Below are 21,725 nucleotides of genomic sequence, written 5' to 3' on the forward strand. Positions count from 1 at the left end.
GTCCCATAGCTGTGGGCAGTGAACCTCCTCATCACTCATTTTTAATGTAATTTTATTTTTGTTCCAATAGTGAACATGCACTTTTTCCCCCCCTTCCATTTCCCCTCCTCCTGAAAAAGAGAGCAAAACAAAACCTTTGTAACAAATATGTATAATCACATAAAACAAATTCTGGCATTGGCTGAGGCTTATTTTCTTTACCTGAAAAATGGGATTAAGAAGGGGTGTAGTCTGAGGCAATGGCTTGAGAGGTCAGCTTTGGAACCAGGTAATCTGGTCTGATATATCTAGGCAATGCCTTTAAGCACTTTGTTTCACAGGCCACCAGGATGGCAAATTTCAGTTTCAATAAACAGTTGCAACTTCAAATTGGTAGAGGTTGCGGGGAACTCCCTCTCTGATGAAATCATAAGTTTTCACCCTCCCCCCCCAAAAATCCCCCAAAACCAAACCTGTTGTAATGCCTGTCTTACCTGGCAGGGTTATCATGAAGCTCAAATTCATTCAGCAACCATTTATTATCTGGCTGACATGTACAGGGAGCACCAAGCTAGGTTGGGGATGGGGCGGGGATAAAGATAGAAAAGGGTGTTCCCTGCTCTCAGGGAGGCTTACATTTTAGGATGGGCTTGGAACAATCAGATGTGTTCCCAATTGTGCAGTACTATGTAGTCACTCTAGTGCAGAAGTGAAGAGCACAAGACAGGTCAAAAGTGCTCTTCAAGATCTGAAGACTCCTGGATGGCATTTTTGTCTTTGTATTTTTGTGCACCTCGAATGGTATTTTTTTTTTAAATCATAGAAACTTTGTGTTGGAAAGGACTTTACAAGCCATCTAGGCCAGCCTGTACCTGAACTAGGAGCCCCTCTATGACGTCCTCAGCAAGTGGTCTGTCAGCTTTCTCTTGGCTACTTCAAGCAAGGAGGAATATAGTGCCATGCTGCTGTGGGGGAAGAAAGAACTTCCATTTGAGGGTGGGAGATCAGGGAGTTTGTGGAGAGCTGGTGGTAGAGCTGGAACTTGAAATGTGGTTAGGATTCCAAGAGCCAGGGCTGAGATTTGGGGAGAAGGGCTTTTTAGGCGTAAGGAACAGGGTGAGCACAGGTAGGGTGGAGGAGGACTGTGCAGAGTCTGGGTAGAACTGTTTGGCTGGAGCTTAGCACCTATAAAAGGATCAGTCTGAGATTAGGCTGGAAAGATAAGGAAGCATCAGCCTTGGATGGATTTGAGCTGGGCCTTGGAGGAAGAGAATTTCACTTAAAGAGGTAGAATATGCCAGGAGCAGTAAAGAAATGAAAATTATTTAAGTGAGAGTCTTCTGTTAAGAAGTAGATTGGGTCTTTACAGTGAGACTAGATTGTGAAGGACTTTGAAAGTTAGTCTCAGAGGAGTTTAAGTTTGATGCCCATGAGCAGTAGGGAGCAAGTTCAGGTTCTTGAGCAGGTGGATGTCATAAAGAAAATACTGTTTTAGGAAAATTAATTTGGCAGTGTCTGTTATACAAGATGAATTCAAAAGAGAAGCTTGGGAGTAAATGATCCTCTAGCATACTGTTGTGGCTATCTGATGTGAGGTCATAAGGACTTAAAATAGTTAAGGATAAATCGCAACTAAAATCTTATCTTTTTTTAAGTTTTTATTTTTTCCCCCAGTTACCTATAAAAACAATTTTTAACATTGGTTTATAAAACTTTTGAGTTCCAAATTCTCTCCCTTCCTTCTTCCCCATCCATTGAGAAGGCAAGCAGTTCAATATAGGTTACATGTGTGTAGTCATGGAAAACATAAAATCCCATCTTTTATGGGAAACCTTCCCAATTCTTCTTTATTCTAGTGTCTTCCTTCTTTTATTTCCTATTTTGTCCTGTATTTAGCGTCCTTTGTATATATTTGTTTGCATGTTATCTTCCTCATTATATTGTAAGCTCCTTGAGGCCAGAAACTGTTTTTTGCCTCTTTTTATATCCCAGCACTTAGTCCAGTGCCTGGCACATAGTAGGTGCTTAATATTAATTGATTGATTTAGAATTAGAAGGGATCTTAGAGTTGTGGGCTAGCTCCCTCATTTAACCTGGGCGGGTTAAATGATTTGTCAAATGTGAAAATGATAGTAAAGAGCAGAGAATTTTGCTGCATAATAAGGAATAATTAATATAAAAATTTAAGAGAAATATGAGAGGACTTGTATGAGGATGAAGAGCAAAGAAAGAAGAAACAAAACATAATTCAAAGTCAATATTGAAAGGAAACAAAACACTGTAGAAGTTAAAGAATACATTCCTCTCTTGTCAGTAAAATAATTATTTGTGGTATGGGGAGAAGAATAGGAATAAATATCTGGGAGGAAATAAGGTAGAAACATATTACAGAGCAGAATGTGGTGTCAGAAAGTACCAAGAAATGGCAGTGGGAGCTTAGAAGGAGAGATCCTGGCATGGGAGTGGGAATGGGACAGGTGACTCAGAGAAGGAGCGTTGGAGACACGTTCCCCAGGAGGGCACTGGCTTGAGCCAACAGCAGAGCAGAAGGTGAATTAGCTTAGAAACGAAAACATCCCATTCTCCTGAAGATTTGTATCTCAGACACCAGGCAGCTTTTAGGCAGCAGATCTACCTAGAAGTTGGGGAAAGCTTCAGAGGGAGTCACGCAGATAAACTTGAGTTTTCTGTTCAAGCCGAGATGTGCACTGTCTTATCTTCTGCCATGGGTCCAAAGTAGTTCGTGAGCATCTATTTCACTATCACTTAACAAGCAGGAAATTTGTTAAACTTCTGTGTGCCAGCGGGCTAGGTCCTGAAGATACAAAGATGAAAACGATATCCTATAGAATGACCATACTTGTGAAGTAGATTGAAGGGGCAAAGAGTGGGGAAAGACGGCCAGAGAACTAGCAGTGAGCTAGGAGGATTCAGCACTAGGAAAAGCCTTAAAACATTGTGTTTTGTCGCTGTACTGATGTGACCCAGTACATTAGTTGGGAAGCAGCAAAGCCACCAGATGGACCTAGGGAGAGGATGATTGAAGTGCCCAGGCTATAGTTTGTCTATTTAGTTATGGTTGTGGGGAGCAGTAACTCAGATATGGAGGGAAAGAACAATTACTTGGAGAATGTTTTCAGTCCACTAATCCTGATCTTAACTTTGCCCCTTCCATTATGCACTTTTTTAGCTCAGCTACTTACTGTGTGGTATTAATTAGGGAATCATACATTTTGGAGCTAAAAACAGTTTGCAACCATCTAATCTAGGGCTTGAAGATATGCTTGTTTTGCTTCCCGGAACTAACCTTTCCTTCTCTCCCTCCCAGCAACAACAGCAAACCTTTACTAGCTAGACACAGAGTCTTGCTTTCAAGGAAGGGGGAACAAAAGGAAGAGAAAAGGTTATTTTTTTAAATAGGGCATTGGTGTCTAACCTTCAGTTGAAATCTAAATTAATGTCATCAAAAGTCCATAGAAGGATTGTAAATACTCATGAAAAATGAAAAAGAGATCTTGACAGGGTATACGGAGGACATATATAGGGTAAATAGAGGTTTTCAGAAGGGTCTTGGTGAGAGTCTTAGCCACGTAGTTCCAATGAAGTGTGTTATAAATGTCAGCCATGGGTTCCCAAAAGGACAAGGTGAGAAATTATGCAAGATTCAGCAAAAATCTACTCCCATGACTGGAGGGAAAAAACTCCAAAGTGCATGTCTTACCAAAAGTAAGAGAATAGAATAGGTCAGTAGGACTGGTATTTTATATGCAGAGGAATAAAGATATACAATTTCTGGAAATTTTAAAATATTTTTTAAAAAATTATCTACACTTATAACAAATTTAAGATAAAAATAAATCACCCCATTGCCTAGCAAAAAAAAAAGAAGTTAAAAATAAATCTATGAGAGACTTTAAAAAATCTTCTATAGATATATTTTTTCTTCTAAAATAATTTTCTAAATTACATTGTGGATAAGATCCTCATATTTGATGTAGCTATTGTGAAGGTTTTAGAAAATAAATATAAATACATAAAACTCAATAGTTACTACTAATAATTCTTTGACTAATTATTAGTGTATATAAATAAGTTTACATAGTTGTAATAAGCATATACATAAGTTTTTGTGCATGTTTCTTATTCATTATTTTATATATTGGCAGTCATGTTGGCAGTTACTTACTAATTCTCATTTTTAATAACCATATAGTATTTTCTACTGTCAGTACACTATAGTTTGCTTAGAGATTCATCTGTTAAGCATTTGTGTTATTTCCAGTTTTTCAGATAATATTTTATTTGGAAAACAATGACACATATACTAATTATATCTGTTTAAAAATGTTTGTAACTAATGAAGCTACAAGGAACTGAATTTAAAGGAATGCTTTAAAGGAACGCCTTTTAGTGTTTGATCAACTTTGTCCTAAGTGACTGTTCCATCTCGCTGGGGAGGTATGCCCTTCCTTCTGCAGGGTCTCAGCACATTTTTTGCTCACCCTTATCTCATACTTATTAAGAAGTGTAAAAATAGGGCAGAGGGCAGTTAACTCCTGTCCTCAGATTGTGGTCATAACCCCACATGAGTATTGCTATATACATGTTCCTTGTATAGAACCATCTATACTACAGGAGGACCCTTATTTCCTTGAACACTTGACTTCTCCTTGGGTCCTTGGACTTCAATTTCTGCTTGTTTCTCTGTTCCTCCTTCCTTTTCTTGCCTTTCTCGCTCAATACCATCTCTTCCCTCCCACCTCTCCCAGCCTTTCTGCATCGGACCTGGGTCTCTGTGTTTAGATTTCCTTGGCCTTCTGCTCCAGACCCAGAGCATCCACGTGCCTGTAGGCCAGTTGACTTTCTGGATTTGAACCCATACTTCCTAGAAATAGTCTACCTGTTGGCCCTTCTGACTAATTGGACCCTGGATCCTGAGCACTTTTTGGCTGCCCCGCTTGGTAGTCAACTAGTACCTCGTTTTTTGCCACTTTACAAGAAGCAGGAACTTGACAGAGGAAGAAACCATAGACATTGTGTAAAAACAAGGAAAGATAGTAACAAGAAGCTGCAGAAAGTAACCATTTCCAGAAAAGATGTCATGTGGAAAAGTCCTATCAGTCTTATTTTACTTTTTGGTGAGGCGCTCGGGGTTAAGTGATTTGCCCAGAGTCACACAGCTAGTAGGTGGCATCAGTCTTATTTTAATTAAGCTTTGACTCAGCAGTTTCTGCTGCTTTTGTTGCTTTCATTTTTTCCACCTTAACTTTTTGAAAACTGAAGTTTTGCCCAGTTGAGACAGACTTCTGCCTTTTATATTATTTCTTGGTTTGGTATGTGCATTTCTGAACATAGACCAATTTCCTTCATGTTGTTGAATAATAATAAAATAATAACTAGCACTTTTCTAGCACTTTAAAATAATAAACAACAACTAGCACTTATATAGCACTTTAAAGTTCACAAAGTGTTTTACAAATATCTTATTAGATCCTCACATCAACTTTAAGAGGTAAGTGCTATTATTACCCCCATTTTATAGGTGAGGAAATTGAGACAAATAGATGTGAAGTGACTTACCCAAGGTCACGCTGCTAGGAAGTCTGTGAGGCTGGATTTGAACTCAGGTCTTTCTGATTTAAGGTCCAGTGCTATCTACTGCATGACCTAAGAAAACTGAAGATCTGATATAGGGGAGGAGAAAAAGGGAGCTATAGATGATCTGTGATTGCTAATAAGGTGCAGACCAGTCTGTCAGGGCAGAGTCCTGAGAGCACTTCTTGGTGAAATGCCTGAAAGCGTTCAGCTTATGCAATATTTCAAAGTAGTTCCCTAGCACAGAGCTGCAGGTCGTGCTTCTTTTGTAATTTAGGATGTGATAACATAGCTGCTAGTGTCTTTGTTGTTCAGGCCAAAATTCTGGCTGTTTTCGTGTCTACCTTTTCCTTTAAATGTAAAGGATATGCCTGTGGAAAGCATAGGTACCCTGGATTCTCAAGAGTGGTGGAAGTCATCTGTGCCATTGACACTCAATGTCCAATTAAAGCATGTCATCCAGTTCACTTTTAACGATTACTGAAGAAACTGCTTCTAGAGCCTTCATGGAGCTCAGTAAACAATTTCTCAGAAGATTTTATTGCCTAGCACAGTTTCTTCTGAATTTTTAAGAGATCTCCAACTGTTTTGTTTTTTTAACCTTGTTTCAATCCAAACATTTATTATTAAGTGCCTATATAGCAAGGCACTGTGCCAGGCCTGGGAATACAAAGATGAAGAGAACCTCTTCCCTTCAAGGAACTTACTGTCTTCTAAGAGACTCCTGACCTGTATATACAGAAGTATGGATGGGAGTGTAAGGGAACAAACAAAGTGACCTTTGAAACCTTGAGCAGGGGAAGAAGTCATTCAGTGGAACCAGAATCAGTGAGGAGAGGAGGGGCAGGAAAGTGTCATAGATATAGAAATCTAGCCCTTGAGACTGTTCAAAAGACTTGAGTACAAGCTCTGCCTCTTGACTTGTGGTTCTGGCCAAGTCACTTGCCCTTTCAATGTCTCCGGCAACTCTCTTAAGAGTATTTCTTGCAGAACAGGTCTCTGTCTGCTTTGGAAAATGGCATTTCTTCATTTGGAATTCCTTCCTTCAAGGTGAAGTTGTAGGCCTGACCAAAAACCAAAAAAAAAAAAATCAACGAAGAAATGAAGGAAAAGGTGACTTGAGCTGGGACAAAGAGGGGTATGTATTACAGGAATGGAAGGGGCATGTGGGTGGATAAATGCATGGAGGTTGGAAATAGCTAGATGTGATCAGCTAATAAGTAGGAGTGTGGTTTAGTTGTAATGCAGAGTATACGAAGGGGGATAGTAGGAAATAAGACTAGAAAGTTAGGTTGGTGCCAGTTGTAGAGGACCTGAAAAGTCAGACTAAAGATTCATATTATCCTGTAAGCAGTGGGGAACCCCTTCACACTTTTCAGCTGGGGAATGAAAGGGTCAGAGCTGCACATTTGGAAGACTATTTGGGGTACTGCTTGAAGGATAGGCTAAAGAAGGGAGAAATTATCATTTAGGAGAGTTTCAATGGCTATTATCACTTCACTTTTCATTTTCAGTTGTGTTTTGCAGTCCTTTAAAACATTTTTACTTTTTTTTTCAGTTAGAAATAGTCAAAGATATATGAACTGGCAGTTTTCAAGGGAAGAAATTCAGGCTGTCACCAGCTATATGAAAAAATGTTTCAAACCACTAACAATTTAGAGAAATGCAGATTAAAGCATGAGGTTCTACCTCATATCCATCAAATTGGCAAAGTTGACAAAAAGGAAACATTTTTTCCTTTTTTCTCCCCCTTCTTCCTTCCTAAGGACAGTAACTATGAAATAAGTATCATTTTTATATACTATATAACTTGTGTAGACTTTAGAGAGCCCATTCTCTCCCTTCTGTTCATTTCTGGACCCTTGTCATTATTTAAATCATTCATCCAAGTTATAGGCATCAATGGGTTTAATCAGTAGGTTGCTTATCTAACTACATATCATAATCTAAGCCAAGACTTCTTAAAGTTTTTCCACGCAGGACCTCTTTTTGATCCGCAGCTGTGCTGAGGGCATGTAGTGCAAAATGTGTGTGCTTTGTGTTCAGAAGCAAGGCTGTGGTGAAGTTGCCTGATGGAACACAGTCATGCATTGCCAGAAACACGTCGTATTCATTACACATTTGATTTTTTAATTAATTTTTGGTTGTGCGTTCAGAAACCTTTTACTGTTGCCATATGGAAAATGCCAGTCTAAGCAATACACATACATGTATACACGCACATACATATACACATATACACATGCATACATATACGTTTTAAAAGTACATTTTGTTGGGGCAGCTAGGTGGCACAATGGATAGAGCAACGGCCCTGGATTCAAGAGGACCTGAGTTCAAATCCAGCCTCAGACACATAACACTTACTAGCTGTATGACCCTGGGCAAGTCACTTAACCCCATTGCCTAGCCAAAAAATATATGTGTGTGTGTGGTACACACATATATACACATATACATATATTCATATATATATATATATATATATATATATGTATATATATATATATATATATATATGCATTTATACGTATGTGTATATATATTTTGTGTGTATGTGTGTGAACCAAGCCTTTTCATATTATGTATTTCACTAAGGAAATTTTTCTTTTTGTTTTCATATCCCAGATTCCTAACAGACACAGAGCTTTGCAGAAGTAAATTGGATTTAGAGTGTTTTGTATTGAGTACTATTACGACAATATTATCTGCTATAAATGTCCAAATCTAATGTCTTGCCAGGGCAGGGAGGTAATCCTAGGTTCTCTAAAGCTTATGCCAATGTACAGGCTCTGGAAGCTTCTACCAAGTGGGGGAGTTTGCTTTTTTGTTTTTGTAATGCTGCATTTTGTATGTGCACATCTGTCAATGAGCATTTATTAAGTACCTGCAGCATGCCAGGCATTGTGCTTGGCTGCAAGGGTAGACACTTAAAATCAAAAATAACCCCTGCCCTTGAGGAACTTATATTCTACTACTGAATCATTTCCAACTTGATCACAAAATGGGGAATTTCCCAGACTCATCACTTCTTTTTTTCTTTATTAATAATATGCCATTCCCTCCCCCCATACATATAAAAACAAATTTTAACATTAGTTTTTTAAAAATCTTGAGTTCCAAATTCTCTCCCTTCCTCCCATTCTTTCCTCCTCTCTGAGATGGTAAGCAATCTCATATAGGCTATATATGTGCAATCATGTAAAACGTATTTCCATATTAGTCAGAAGGAAGAAATGCTTTGGTCTGCATTCAAACTATCAGTTCTTTCACTAAAGGCAGATAGCATTTTCAACATGGATCCTTTGGAATTGTTTTATATCATTGTATTGCTGACAATTGCTAAGTCATTCACAGATGTTCATTATATAATATTGATGTTACTGTGTACGGTGTTTTTGGTTCTGCTCACTTCACTCTGTATCGGTTATGTAAGTCTTTCCAGGTTTTTCTGAAATCAGCCTGCTCCTCATTTCTTGTACTACAGCAGTATTCTATTACAATCATATATCACAACTTGTTCAGCCATTCCTCAGTTGATGGGCATCCCCTCATTTTCCGGTTCTTTGCCACCACAAAAAGAGTTGCCATAAATACCCTTGTACAAATAGGCCCTTTTTCCTTTTTTAAAAATTTAAAAATTTTATAACCCTTTGGGCATAGTTCCAAATTGCTGTCTGCAATGGTTGGATTACTTCAAAACTCCACCAACAGTACATTAGTATGCCTATTTTTCCACATCCTCTCCAACATTTATCATTTTCCTTTTCTGTCATATTAGCCAATCTGATAGGTATGAGATGGTACCTCAAGAGTTGTACTCATTGGCATTTCTCTAATCAGTAGTGATTTAGAGTATTTTTTCATAGAATTGTAAAGAGCTTTGATTTCTTCATCAGAAAGCTACCTGTTTATATCCTTTAACCACTTGACTTGTATTCATATAAATTTGACTCAGTTCTCTATGTATTTGAGAAATGAGGCCTTTATCAGAGATACTTGCTATAAAATTTTCCCCCGGTTTTCTGCTTTCCTTCTAATTTTGGTTGCATTGGTTTTGTTTCTGCCAACTCTTTAATACAGTCAAAATTACCCATTTTGCATTTTGTGAACAAGGTAGAGAGTTTTTGAGTCCACTTCTGGTACAGACTGTCTGTTGTCTGAGCACTAGCCTAGGAGGAGAGCCTCATCCCCATTAAGTTAGCTGGTTAAGTGCTGAATGTTTTGACTACAGTACAGATGACCCTCAGTTTTGCCTATCTCCCTTGTACTTAGGCAATGAGAGGAGTGGAATGTTAGCTAAAGAGGGCAGAGCATGCCAAGAGCCACAATTTGTAGACAGACTGCTGTTCTATTGGAGTTTTGTCGAGTGAATGCATTCCCCCACGGATATTGACATTCTCCTTATAAGAGAAGCCAGGAAACACAAAGCAGGGTAGCTCACAGTATCTTCTTTGAGAGGTAAATGAAGAAATGTTTTTTGTCATCTTCCCAAGGTCAATAAGAAACCAATTTTCAGTATTCTTGGTCATGTTGTTTTGCCTTGTTCTTGAAAACAAAAGCCAAATAGATCAAAAAGAAGGTAATGGGAGGAATACATGTACCAAGATCTGCAGCAGCACATGAATTAGTAGAGAAAGGGCCCTCAAACCAAGTCAGCATGTCCCTTTCTGTGCTTGGTGACTTTGATGTGCAAAGGTAGGCATAGGGGAAGATGGCCCCCAAAATATCAAAAAGTGAGGTTCAGGATCAAGAAATGAGAGGCTTCTCAAAAACCTAGAGCCTGTGTACCATGAATATGTTCTGGACAGTTGGAAGGCTTTATTACGGCAAGCACAAATATCACCAAAAATGAAGTTGATTGTATCTTCCTAAAGATAAGATGTTAACATTGTGGTGAGTCTTCTCAGAATCAGTAGACTCTATTCAGTCAGATTATTAACTGAGTAGAGCAGATGGCACCGCCAATACCAGATTAGAAGAAAGAATAAAAGTGAGAAGAGACTAATTAATGGCACCTTCACCTCAACCTGTTTAATGAAATGGTGATTAAAAAAAATTTACTTCCTAAGGGATGAAAGAAGTCACCATAGTAAGGAGGTAGATATAGTCAAGAAACCACATCTACAAGCACTTTATCTCTCTGCCAAGTGGAACAACATGACATCCAAGGGCAGGTGGAAAGTTTGGTGTGAGATTTAGCCAAACTAGGACAACCCCAAAGCATTTGTAAGTATAAATGGAGGGCAACAATTATATGTGAGACAGTAGGGATATTTTGGTATTTTTATGGTTATCTATATTCCTTTCATTGACAACAGTGGAGTTGTTACAACTACTATCTCAACACCCAGTAGTCTGTGTAAGGAGATGATAGTGACGCTGTCCTCTATTCAGTCTTCCTATCTCGACCCTCTTGCTTCCTCCATCTGTCCACCTTTCTTGCGACTGCCATGCTAGTCTTCTTGTGTATCTTGTGTAACACCGGTGGTGTTACTCCTCTAATTAAACATCTTCCATATTAGTGACAGAGTAAAATTAAAATTCCACCGTCTAGCATTCAAAGTCCTTTACATGGGGAACCACCAGAAGGCCTTCTAGCCTTTCCTCCTGCTTCCTCTCTTCAGGATACTCTATGCTCTAGCCACACTGACTACATACTATCTTCTGTACATGCCCCAAACTTTCCCCCTTCTTGCCCGTTGCCATGATGTTCATCTTCCTGCTTATTGAATTACTGCCCATCTTTGGTTTTTTTTTTATGATTACCTACAGTTTTCTTTTTAGTCTTATTTTTATTGATATCTTTTGTCATGATATCACCTTCATGCTTCAGATTTGGGTTGAACTGGAAAACCTCTCAGGTCTGCTTTAACTGTTATGATTAGATCACTTTTTAACCTGAATTTGCCTGTTGGGGTTGAATCCAGAAGTGGAGAAAGGGGGCATGAAATATCTGTTAATTCTTGCTCATCTCTAAGACCTTGAGTGCTGATCTCTGGGATGGTGGGGAATGAAAGCAGCAGGTTGAGAGATGCTTGTCCCATGAAGAGGCTTAGGAGGAGGCGGCAAGCTGTAACAAACTTTTGTTTTTTGTTTTTCTTTGTCTAAAAGAAATACAACCTGCTGGTAACTTTGATCAGTCCAACCCTCTCAGAATGTTGAGTCACATCGTTAGCAGCTCCAGCTTTCGGCCCTTCAGCCATCGTGTCCTCTCCTGGATCCGATCCACAGCTGGCTCCAGACCGAGTATGTATCTTAACCTCAGAGTCAGGTGAGGGTTGCAGGGAAGGTGGGACTGAAGAAGTGGGAGTGGAGGGGGAATGCAGAGGAAAGGAGAATTTCTGTCACCCTTGAATGTGACTTGTGAAGACCTCTCTGTTCTACTTCTGTTCCTTTTCTTCATTTCTGATGGACTCCCTGTCAGATTCCCCACAACAGCTGCTCCAGACTCCTTTCTCTAACGCCTTTTCCATCCCCAAGGCTCTGTTGTGGGTCGTCTTGATGAGTGGATGACCCTGACTTCCACTTCACTGAGAAGAATGAAGTTATCCACAGGCTCACAGAATTGTATTAGGGTTGGAAGGGACTCTACCAACCATTTAGTCCAAACCATAACCCACGAAGAATTCCCTGATACATAGTCATTTGGCCTCTACTTGGATTCCTTCAGGGAAGGGAATACACTACCTCCTGAGTCAGCCTAGTCTACCTTTTGACAGTACTCATGGTTAGGAAGCTTTCCTTTAAGTCAGCCATAAATTCACCTTTTTCTGACTTTCAATGATTAGTCTTGGTTCTTCCCTTCGTGGCCAGACAGAACAAGATTAATTCCTATTGCACGTGACAGACCTCAAATGCTTGATTATAGGTATGGTGTCCTCACCAAATGTCTGTAGTTTCTTCATGCCTAATCCTGATACAGTGTCCTCATTGCCCTTCTCCTAATGCTGGCTCATCAATGGCCTTCCTAAACTCTTTGTTCAGAACAGAATACAGTATTCCAGCTGTTCTCGAAAACTCTCGTGGCAAGTACAGTGGGACTAAAAGCTGCTGTGCCTATCTCCATGAAGCTCAGAATTTGATTCGTTTATTAGCTATCATATCTCACTTTTTATTCATTGAATCCTAGAATTGAAGAGTTGCAAGGCATCTCAGTGGCTGTCTAGGCCAACTCATACACCAAAGGATTCTCCCTGTAACTGTGCTTGCAACCCTCAGAGAAGGGAACCCACTAGTTGTTTTGGGGGGGGGGTGGTAATGCTTTGGACTGCATGACTTCAGACTTTTTCAGTAGTTCTAATTGTTAGGAAGTTTTCCTGATGTCTAGCCTGAATTTACTGTGCAGTTCCTACCTATTGCTCTGGCTTCTGCTTTCTGGGATGAAACCAAACAAGGCTAATATTTCATCCACAGGACAGTATTTCAGATCCTTAGCTATCATGTCCTTAGTATTGAATACAAGCTATTATGTCCCCCTGAATCTTCTATTCAGGCTAAAGATGCCTTGTTTCTTCAACCAGTCTTCCTGTGGTACAGACTCATACATGCCACGAAGGGAAGAACCAGGATCAGTAGGTGACATAAGAGGGTCAGGTTGAAGGAACTAGGCGTGTTTAACTTGAATTAGGGAATTCACCAAAACCTTTGGGTTTTTTTTCCTAATACAAACTGTCTCCTATCTATCATGAATTCATTCATTTCCCATACTACACTTGTAAAACTTCCCTGTGTTTTCTTCCATCCTTTCTTCTTTGCTGTACTCTCAGAGGATAAGATTGACCTACTTGAAAAGGCTAACCTCTTCACTGGAGTCTTTTATTTTATCCCCTCCTGTTTCCTTTGTGGTTTACTCCATTGATCATTCTCTTTTCCACCGTCTCTTATCTGTTGGTTCCCCTTTTATGGACAAACAGGCTAATCATCTGTACTTCCTTCATCCTTCTCCTTAAAAAATGCCTTCCCTTGACCCTACCATCTCCTCAAGCTATCATATTCATATATATATATATATACATATATATATATATGTATATATATACACACACACACATATATATATGCACACACATATATACATATATATGTATAGACATATCTTCTCTCTTTCATTGCTAAATTCCTAAAAAAAAATCATTTATACTCATCACTTCCCACAAAGCTTTATAATTTGGCATCCTTCCACTCTAGTGAAACAACTTTTACCAATGACCTCTTAATTGCTAAATCTAGTGGCCTTTTCGTAGTCTTTATCCCTCTTGACCTTTTATCATTATCAACACTGTTGACTCCTCCATTCTCCTGGATGCTTTCTCCCAGTTTGGCTTCTTTGATACTACTTTTTTCTTGTTTTCCTACTTTCCTTACTTCTCCTTCAGCCTACTTTATTGATTCATTATCTTCCTTCTGTCCGCCTATGTGTGAATATTACCAGAGCTTCTGTTCTAGATCCCTTTCTTTCTCTGCAATCTCTCCCTTAATGATCTCATCTACTCGTAGTAGGTTTAATTATTGCCTCATGCAAAGGATTCCCCAAAACTGTATATATTTTTTGTGTCTTTTATTTTACTTTTTTTCACAATTACATGTAAAATAATTTTTAACATGTGTTTTTAAAACTTTTGAGTTCTAAATTCTGTCCCTTTCTTCCTCCCCTTCCCCCTCTTTGGAAAGGCAAGCAATTTGATATAGATTCATGCAAAACACATTTCCATATTGGCCATGTTGCAAAATAAAACACAGACCAGAAAAAAAAAAGAGAAATAAAGTAAAAAAAAAAACCAAACCAAACCTATTCTTCGATCTGCATTCAGATTACTTCAATTTTTTCTTTGAAGGTGGATAGCATTTTTCATTATAAGGTCTTTGGAATTGTCTTAGATCATTGTATTCCTCACAATAGGTAAGTCATTCTTAGTTGACCTTCATATGGTGTTACTGTCTACAATGTTCTTTTGATTCTGCTCACTTCACTGTGCATCAGTTTGTGTAAGTCTTCCTGGGTTTTTCTGAAATCATCCTGCTTGTCATTTGTTATAGCATAGCAGTATTCCATCACAATCCTATGTCATAACTTGTTAAGCCATTCCCCCCAAAACTATATTTCTGACCCTAATCTTTTCCCTAAATTGCAGTCTTACGTCTTCAATTAAATGCTAGGCATATCTAACCTGGATGTCCTGCTGGCACCTCAGATTCAAAATGTCCATAACTGAACTTCCAACTTTCTTATTATCTTTTGATCACTTATTCATTCAGTCACATAAACTTGAAAACTTTGTTGTTTTTGACCTTCCTTTACTGCTAATATCTTAACTGTTAAGTCCTGGAAATTACATAGAACATCTCTTAAACCTGTCCTTATTATTTTGAGTCATGCTACCACCATTCTGGTTCAAGGCCTTCAATACCTCTTGGGTGAACTATTATAAGAATCTTCTAATTGGCTTGCTTTCTTCCATTCTCAACCGTTTTCAGTCTATCCTTTTCATAGCTGCCAAAATAATCTTTCAAAGTCACTGATATCTTGTTATCTTTAGGATAAAATTCAAATGCCTTAGCATTTAGCCTCCCCGCTAAGGCTTTATTTCACATTACTTTTATTCATGCATTCTACATTTCAGTCAAACTAACTACTGGCATTTCCTTGAACTCAACATGGTATTTTCTGTCTCTGTGTGTTGTGTTAGCTGTCACCTCTACTACTTTCTCATAATCTGTCACAATTCCCTCCTTCAAGACTCAGCTCAGGTACCATTTCTTCTGTGAAGCGAGCCTTCTCTGATGATCCCTTCCTTCTATCCCTAGTTGAAAGTGTTCTTTTCCTCCTCAGATTTTCCTGGAGCTCTGTGTCTGGAACTCTCCTTGGCCCCATTATATCTGTCTTATGTAGTGCTTACCTGTCTGTATGTCATTTCTTCGCTAGTAGAATGTATGCTTCTTAGCCATGTAATTTTTCTTTCTTTATTCATGTACCTTGCACCAATAGTGTCTTGTACATAGGATCTCAGTAAATATTTGTGGAGTCCATTATTTTATCTGGAAAAAAATCTAGATAGTAGATTTAATTATAATCTATTAAGTTTGTGAAAAGTGTTTTTAAAAAGATTTGGCTTTTGGTTAATTTTTAATTTTTGCTTTCTGTTTTCTGTTACTTTTTTGTTTAATAAATTCTAAATGATTATTAATTTTTTAAGCATCAATCTGGCCTTAAAAGAATGCTCCTCTAAAGTTTTACAAGCTTACTCATTGACTTGCTAGTCAGGAGTCAAGAAAGGCTTTAAAAAAAAAATCCCCAGAGGCATAGCTACATGACAGTGAGAGGCATGGGAAGGGGGCTAGAATTGTTCCCTCCTTGTAAATTATAGAGCTACCACCTGCCCTGGCATTCCTGAGATCCATGGACCCCATGGTCCCCATGGACAGGTTGGCTCAGCTTTGCTTCTATACCCCAACTTCAGCCAAGCGTCTAATGGGTAGATGGGCTTTCTGAATGCAGAGATAATGGGGTCCTGAAGACCTTTTCGGGTACTTGTTGCCCTGGGCCGCCAGCAGTCTGTTAGCAGCATCCTATCCTTTGGGTTTCATGGCTGTCTCTGGGGGTCGGAAGCAGAACTTCCCAAATAGTTCCTCGACCACCTCCAGCCCCAGCTCAGTGAAGGGTCTTAGGCTGGTGTGACATCTGGACAAGTCCAGGACCAGACTCAGATGGCATCAGGGATCCACAGAGCCAGAGGACACCTTGATGATGGTTCACCCATACCCTTCCGTTTTCAGAGGAGCAAATTGAAGCTTACTGTGGAAGAGACTTTCCCAAGGTCTGGAGAGGAGCTGATAAACTGGGACTGGTGGTCTGTCCCACCCAAGGTCCTTCAGACCGCTAAAAAGCTATTGGAAATCTCCTCAAGGCTTCTCTGCTGAGGCCCCATCCTGCCCCAAGGCCAGATCTCTGGGGCACTTGGCTGGAGACCACTTGCTATACTGACATAGAACCAAGTTTCCCCCAGTTCTGAAGCCATCACCACACCCCGTCTTTTCCAGCAAACCTTCAGATAGGCCTTTCCCCACTCTCAATCTATCCTTTGGGATAGGGAGACATGATTTGTGCTGCTGTGGCCACATCTCTCCCCCCATTTTTGAGACAACTGGCTGGGGAAATGGGGGAAGAGGACCAAGGTCTGGGCCCCCTGAAGGCCTGATAAGATGGCTCCACTTACAAACTCCTCAGGGCCGGCGTCCTCCTTTCTCAATGTGCTGATAGGGAAAGGAGAGACCCTGGCATCCCAAAATAATAAACAATTAAAAAAATAAATTAAAAAACAAAACAAAACAGAGGCAGGTGGAAGAGATGGTAATTTCTCTAGCATTCCTTACACAAATCAAAACTTTTTGATGTTTTTAAAAAATTGGTAGCATCTCACCCACATCTCTTAATGTTAATAGCAATGTAGATAATATTAATATAATTATGAATTTTCAGATCATGTTGTCCAACCATTAATGCGTTTGTTTTCTCTGTAGCATTCAACATCCAAATGAAGACTTCATTGTCAGGAAACACATGACTCTCTGTGAAAGCCGATTTTATTTCCGAGTGGTCTCAATGGTTAGGAACATTAGCTGTCCAGTGACTTATATTCAGATCATTGAAAGAAAATATTTTCTGAGTGTTAAGAATATTTCACCTTAGCAATTTGGTTGCATGGCAGTCAGTGACAATCCATTAAAAAGTGAAGGAAAGGATCAAAGTCCAACAAGGCCACTTTTCCTTTCAGAACCCCCCAACCCAACCCAACCCTTCCATGCCCTGAATTAAGGGTCTGTGGGTTATCTGTATGACAGGGAGGACATTTTCAGATGGACTGACCACAGTTTTCGTAATTCAGCAAATAATTACTTAATACATATCATGCAGATGTGGAAGATACAAAGATGAATATGCCAAGGTCCCTGTTCTGAATTATCTCTGTGTAATTGTGTGACTCTTTTGTGTTCTATGTGCTGTATGTTTTTATAATAGTCTAGAATTTATGGTCCCACAAGCTTGAGCTCGTGCGTGTTAATAGTGCTAAAAACATATTGTGGCAGCTCAGTAATGTCAATCAGCCACAACAGCAAAATTTTTTGAATAGTCATATTGACTTGTAGGGTTCAAGCCATCATTTTTCAGCAGCAGGAGGTGGCTCTTTTATTTGGCTTGTATTTTGTTGGGGATTTTTGTTTGTTAAGGATATTATTTTCCCCTGATCTCCAGATTGTCTCATGCAACGACTGGCCTTCAGACTTAATTTTTCTCGTTCTTGGAGCAACATTCCCTTCATCACGGTGCCGCTCATTCGTACCCATGGCAAGCCTTTTGCCCACCGGAGTGAGCTAAAGCATGCCAAGAGGATTGTGGTGAAACTTGGAAGTGCCGTGGTGACACGAGGGGATGAATGTGGCCTGGCACTGGGGCGGCTGGCATCTATCGTTGAGCAGGTGATTACCAACACCCACACAAAACCTTGTAAATTTTGTATCCTTGCTGACTTGAAGACCATGCTCCAGTTATCAATGTCTGAAAAAGACCAGCTCAAAAAAAAAAACCTTCCTAATTCACATTTGAGTGAGCAAATCTAGACGGTACCTTCATCAGTGTAGACCACAGTGGTAAAAGAAGAAAATGGCAGTCAATGTGAGCGACGTCATAGGGCACCAACAGCAAAATGAGTGTCGGAGTGATGGCATTCTACCCACTCAATTCACATCCCATTTTGATTCCTCAGAGAGAAGCACTAGATGTAAATAAAAGGTATATTTATTTAATGTGACGTTTTTTAATTATGTGATGATAGAATTCATGTGAGCCTTCCTTAGTTTTACCTAAAAGTCTTCAAGAAGCTGTTTTCATTCGGCTCTTGTGTGGGGGGTCAGTCTCTAAGGCGAAACTAGTACACAAGACTGTTCTTTTATTCTTTTCTTTTTCACAAAATAATTGTAAGTCTACTTGCTGTTGACACAGTACCTCATTTCCACTTCACCTGCATCCTCACCATCTCATGAAACTGCTGCCTTCAAGTTCCTAAATCTTAAAATTCCTCTCCCTGACCCCAGTCTTCTGTCCTTTGACATTTGCCAGCTTCCTTGCCTGCATTACACTTGTTCTTTGTTCTCAGTATGACTTCTGCTTCCTCTATCTCACTTTATCTCAGTCTGTCCCTCCCTCCCTGGACCTTCTGCTGTCCCTGGTCTTCTCGTCTTCATTTCTGGAGAGCTTCCTACAATTCTCTTTTGTGGAGAGAATCTCAGAATACATCTGATTTCATCCACTGTACATGTGTGGTACATAACCTCACTGACTACCTACTACTCAGGGATAAGGAGAAAGGCCTCTGGAGTTTGTAAGCTGAGCAATCAGTGAACCAGATTGACAGAGCAAGTGGCAATAAAGTGGAGAGAGAGGGATGCAGTTAGACTGAACCATGTGTACGGGGACATAGTGCACCCTTGATAACTGTGGGCATACCGAACTGGTGTTGAATACAAACCAAAGATAACAAATTGTCATGAGCTGTTAGAGGAAACCCTTACATAAAATTTAATAGAGTCTGTATCAACAAAATCAATGCAGCTAGAATAATGAGAAGCTATTAATGTTATCTTTGGTAGACTGAATGAACTTGACATATGTTTGGTGTGGTGTCTTACCATCATCAATTTGTCTTTCTCATCTTTGCAGGCATCCCTGTCATGTGACTTCAGGTTTTTCAGTTTTCAGACTCTGTACAATTCCAAAAATGTTGCCTTTGAGACTTTCTAGCTGTATAGTTATTTTTTCTTCCTACTTCAAGTAGTGCCATCAGGTATGACGTCCATCATATTTCAGATATGTCATGTTTCTTTCCTAGGAGGACACATATCCTTTCCTGAGACAAGTCTTAATCTAGGCCTTTGGTTCCAGTGAGGCAAAAGCCAGGGAAGCAATCTACATTTGTGTGTTAAAAATTGTCTGCTTTGTTTTATGATAACCTCTGTCTTTGTATAAAAATTGCAGTAGATTCTTAATAGGTCTTCCTACCTCCAAAGCATTTTTGTGCTACTAAACATTGTCTTTATGCATTGATCTGGTCAAGTTAACTTCTCAAAGCTCTTCAGTAGTTTCCAGTTCACTAACATTAAGACCTTCTTTGAGTATGTTGCTGGGCTGAGTCTTAGGCGCTGGCCACACAGTGATCAGAAAATGGCACATTTTCCCTCAAGGAGTTTTCATGACTGCCAAGGGTTTTGATGTACACAGAGTACAGTTTGAATTGAGTAACCGCCAGGCTCCTCTCTTTGATATTCAATGCCCCCCACAATCAGGGATCATCTCATACTACTTCCCTTCAGGGATTCTGTGTCCTTATCCAACTGGACTGCTCTTTGCCCTGCCCTTTATGCTTTCACCACCATGCTTTTGCACATGCTCTTCCCTAGATGCCTTTGGCACTCTGGTAGAGTCTGGATGCTGTCTCAGAGTAAGTTTTCTTAAATGTGTAAGATAAGATTAATAATATTATAAAGGAAATAAATTAAGTTGAAATTCAGTTATCAGAATATTAAAAAACAAGTTCACACACCCTTTTATAGAGGGTCTTGGAGGTCAGTTAAAGGAGGTGGGACAGAGGTATTGAAAGTTTTTTGAGCAAGAAAGTAACATAATGAAAACGGTTTCAGATAAGGAATCTGGCAATCTAGTTATGTAGGATTAATTGGAAGAAGAAGCTGGAAGGCCTTATAGGAAATCCAGTAGGAATGGCAAGAGCCAGTCTCTAGATCAGTACTGGTGGAATGCTAAAGAATCAGAGTATTTCTCAGTAAAATAATAATACAGGTGCCAGTCAGGCATTAGATACTAGCACTAAATAGTCTGATAAGGGTGAATTGTCTAGACTTTCTCACACTGACTGGATTTCCTGCACCTAGGCTAAGGCAGGAAGCCACAGCCCTGCACCTGGTCCTCAGTGGTTCATGGGAATTAGTGCAGGAATTACATCTTCAAGGAGACTCTAGGGGCAGGCAGGCTGCTTTCACCAGTGCTTTCCCTCCTGAAATCAAGATTAGAACATGAAAGGAAGAGTGGGACCAGCTTTTGCTCAGTGCGTGAGAGTACCTGCCTTTGGTTCCTATTTTAGAGCTAATGACTGAGTACTTGAATCACAGAGCTGGAAAGGAACCATAGAGATTGTCTAGTCCAACCCGTTTGTGACAGTGGAGAGGATTCCTGGGCTTATATCTGTTCTTTCTGGCAGGTGTCGGTGCTACAGAATCAAGGCCGAGAGATGATACTGGTCACCAGTGGGGCTGTAGCCTTTGGGAAGCAGCGACTGCGGCATGAAATCCTCTTGTCTCAGAGCGTGCGGCAAGCCCTGCATTCAGGACAGAATCAGCTCAGCGAGATGGTGGGTCCGTGAGTGCTCAGGATGCTTAAAGACATCCCCCTGTCCTTCCTAACGACACGTTGTCTTGTGCATCTTTTGCAGGCGATTCCCGTCTTGGAGGCACGAGCCTGTGCAGCTGCTGGACAGAGTGGACTGATGGCCCTGTATGAGGCGATGTTTACACAATATAGCATCTGTGCTGCTCAGGTGAGAGCTTGTCATGCTGTGATTGAACAAGCCTAGAATTTCATCTTCAGCTTTTCTGTGAATTCAGTAGCTTAAGGAAGAAGGGAGAGGCACTGTGCTTAGCACTTTTCAAACAGTATCTCATCTGACCCTCACAACAGCCCTGGGAGGTAGGTGCTGTTATTATCCCCATTTTATAGTCAAGGCAGGCAGAGATTAGGTGACTTGGCGAAGGTCATCCAGCTAGGAAGTGTCAGGCCCTACGCTCTGCCCTACGTGCTGCCTCAGACCAAGGGTGGTTTGCTTTACCTTTGTGCTTCTGATTCTCTTCATAATAGAATCCCTCATGCAGACTCTTTAATTAGTTTTGACTTAATAAAGTATGTGCCAGAATAGAGAGTGTTTGTGAGTTGTGATTATTACCCTGAGTGTGCTGGTGCTCTCACTGTGATTCCTTGATATTTGGCCAGAGCCCTTCTCCATAGGCCAGGGCTTTCCAGTTCAGGCCCCTCTTGTGACCATGGTCCTTAAATCATCCAGCTGTCCAGCATTGCAGACAACAGAACA

General features: G+C 40.0%; 1 protein-coding gene across 3 annotated transcripts in view; it reads left to right on the forward strand.

Annotated features, from left to right (window-relative positions):
• Positions 1–21,725, forward strand: part of ALDH18A1 (aldehyde dehydrogenase 18 family member A1) — a 66,244-nt gene that overhangs the window by 2,384 nt on the left and 42,135 nt on the right. For 2 of the 3 annotated variants that reach the window (XM_020996980.2, XM_020996981.2), the window contains exons 2-5: positions 11,689–11,823; positions 17,828–18,051; positions 20,844–20,993; positions 21,075–21,179. In XM_020996980.2, coding sequence (XP_020852639.1) covers positions 11,733–11,823; positions 17,828–18,051; positions 20,844–20,993; positions 21,075–21,179 — 570 coding nt within the window. In that variant the 5' untranslated portion in view covers positions 11,689–11,732. Of the gene's footprint in view, positions 1–11,688; positions 11,824–17,827; positions 18,052–20,843; positions 20,994–21,074; positions 21,180–21,725 lie in introns of those variants that run through there. The other variant, XM_020996982.2, reaches the window with a different exon arrangement.

The sequence above is a fragment of the Phascolarctos cinereus genome, unplaced genomic scaffold (assembly GCF_003287225.1).
Source record: "Phascolarctos cinereus isolate Bilbo 61053 unplaced genomic scaffold, phaCin_HiC Scaffold_3;HRSCAF=262, whole genome shotgun sequence".
Taxonomy (NCBI): domain Eukaryota; kingdom Metazoa; phylum Chordata; class Mammalia; order Diprotodontia; family Phascolarctidae; genus Phascolarctos; species Phascolarctos cinereus.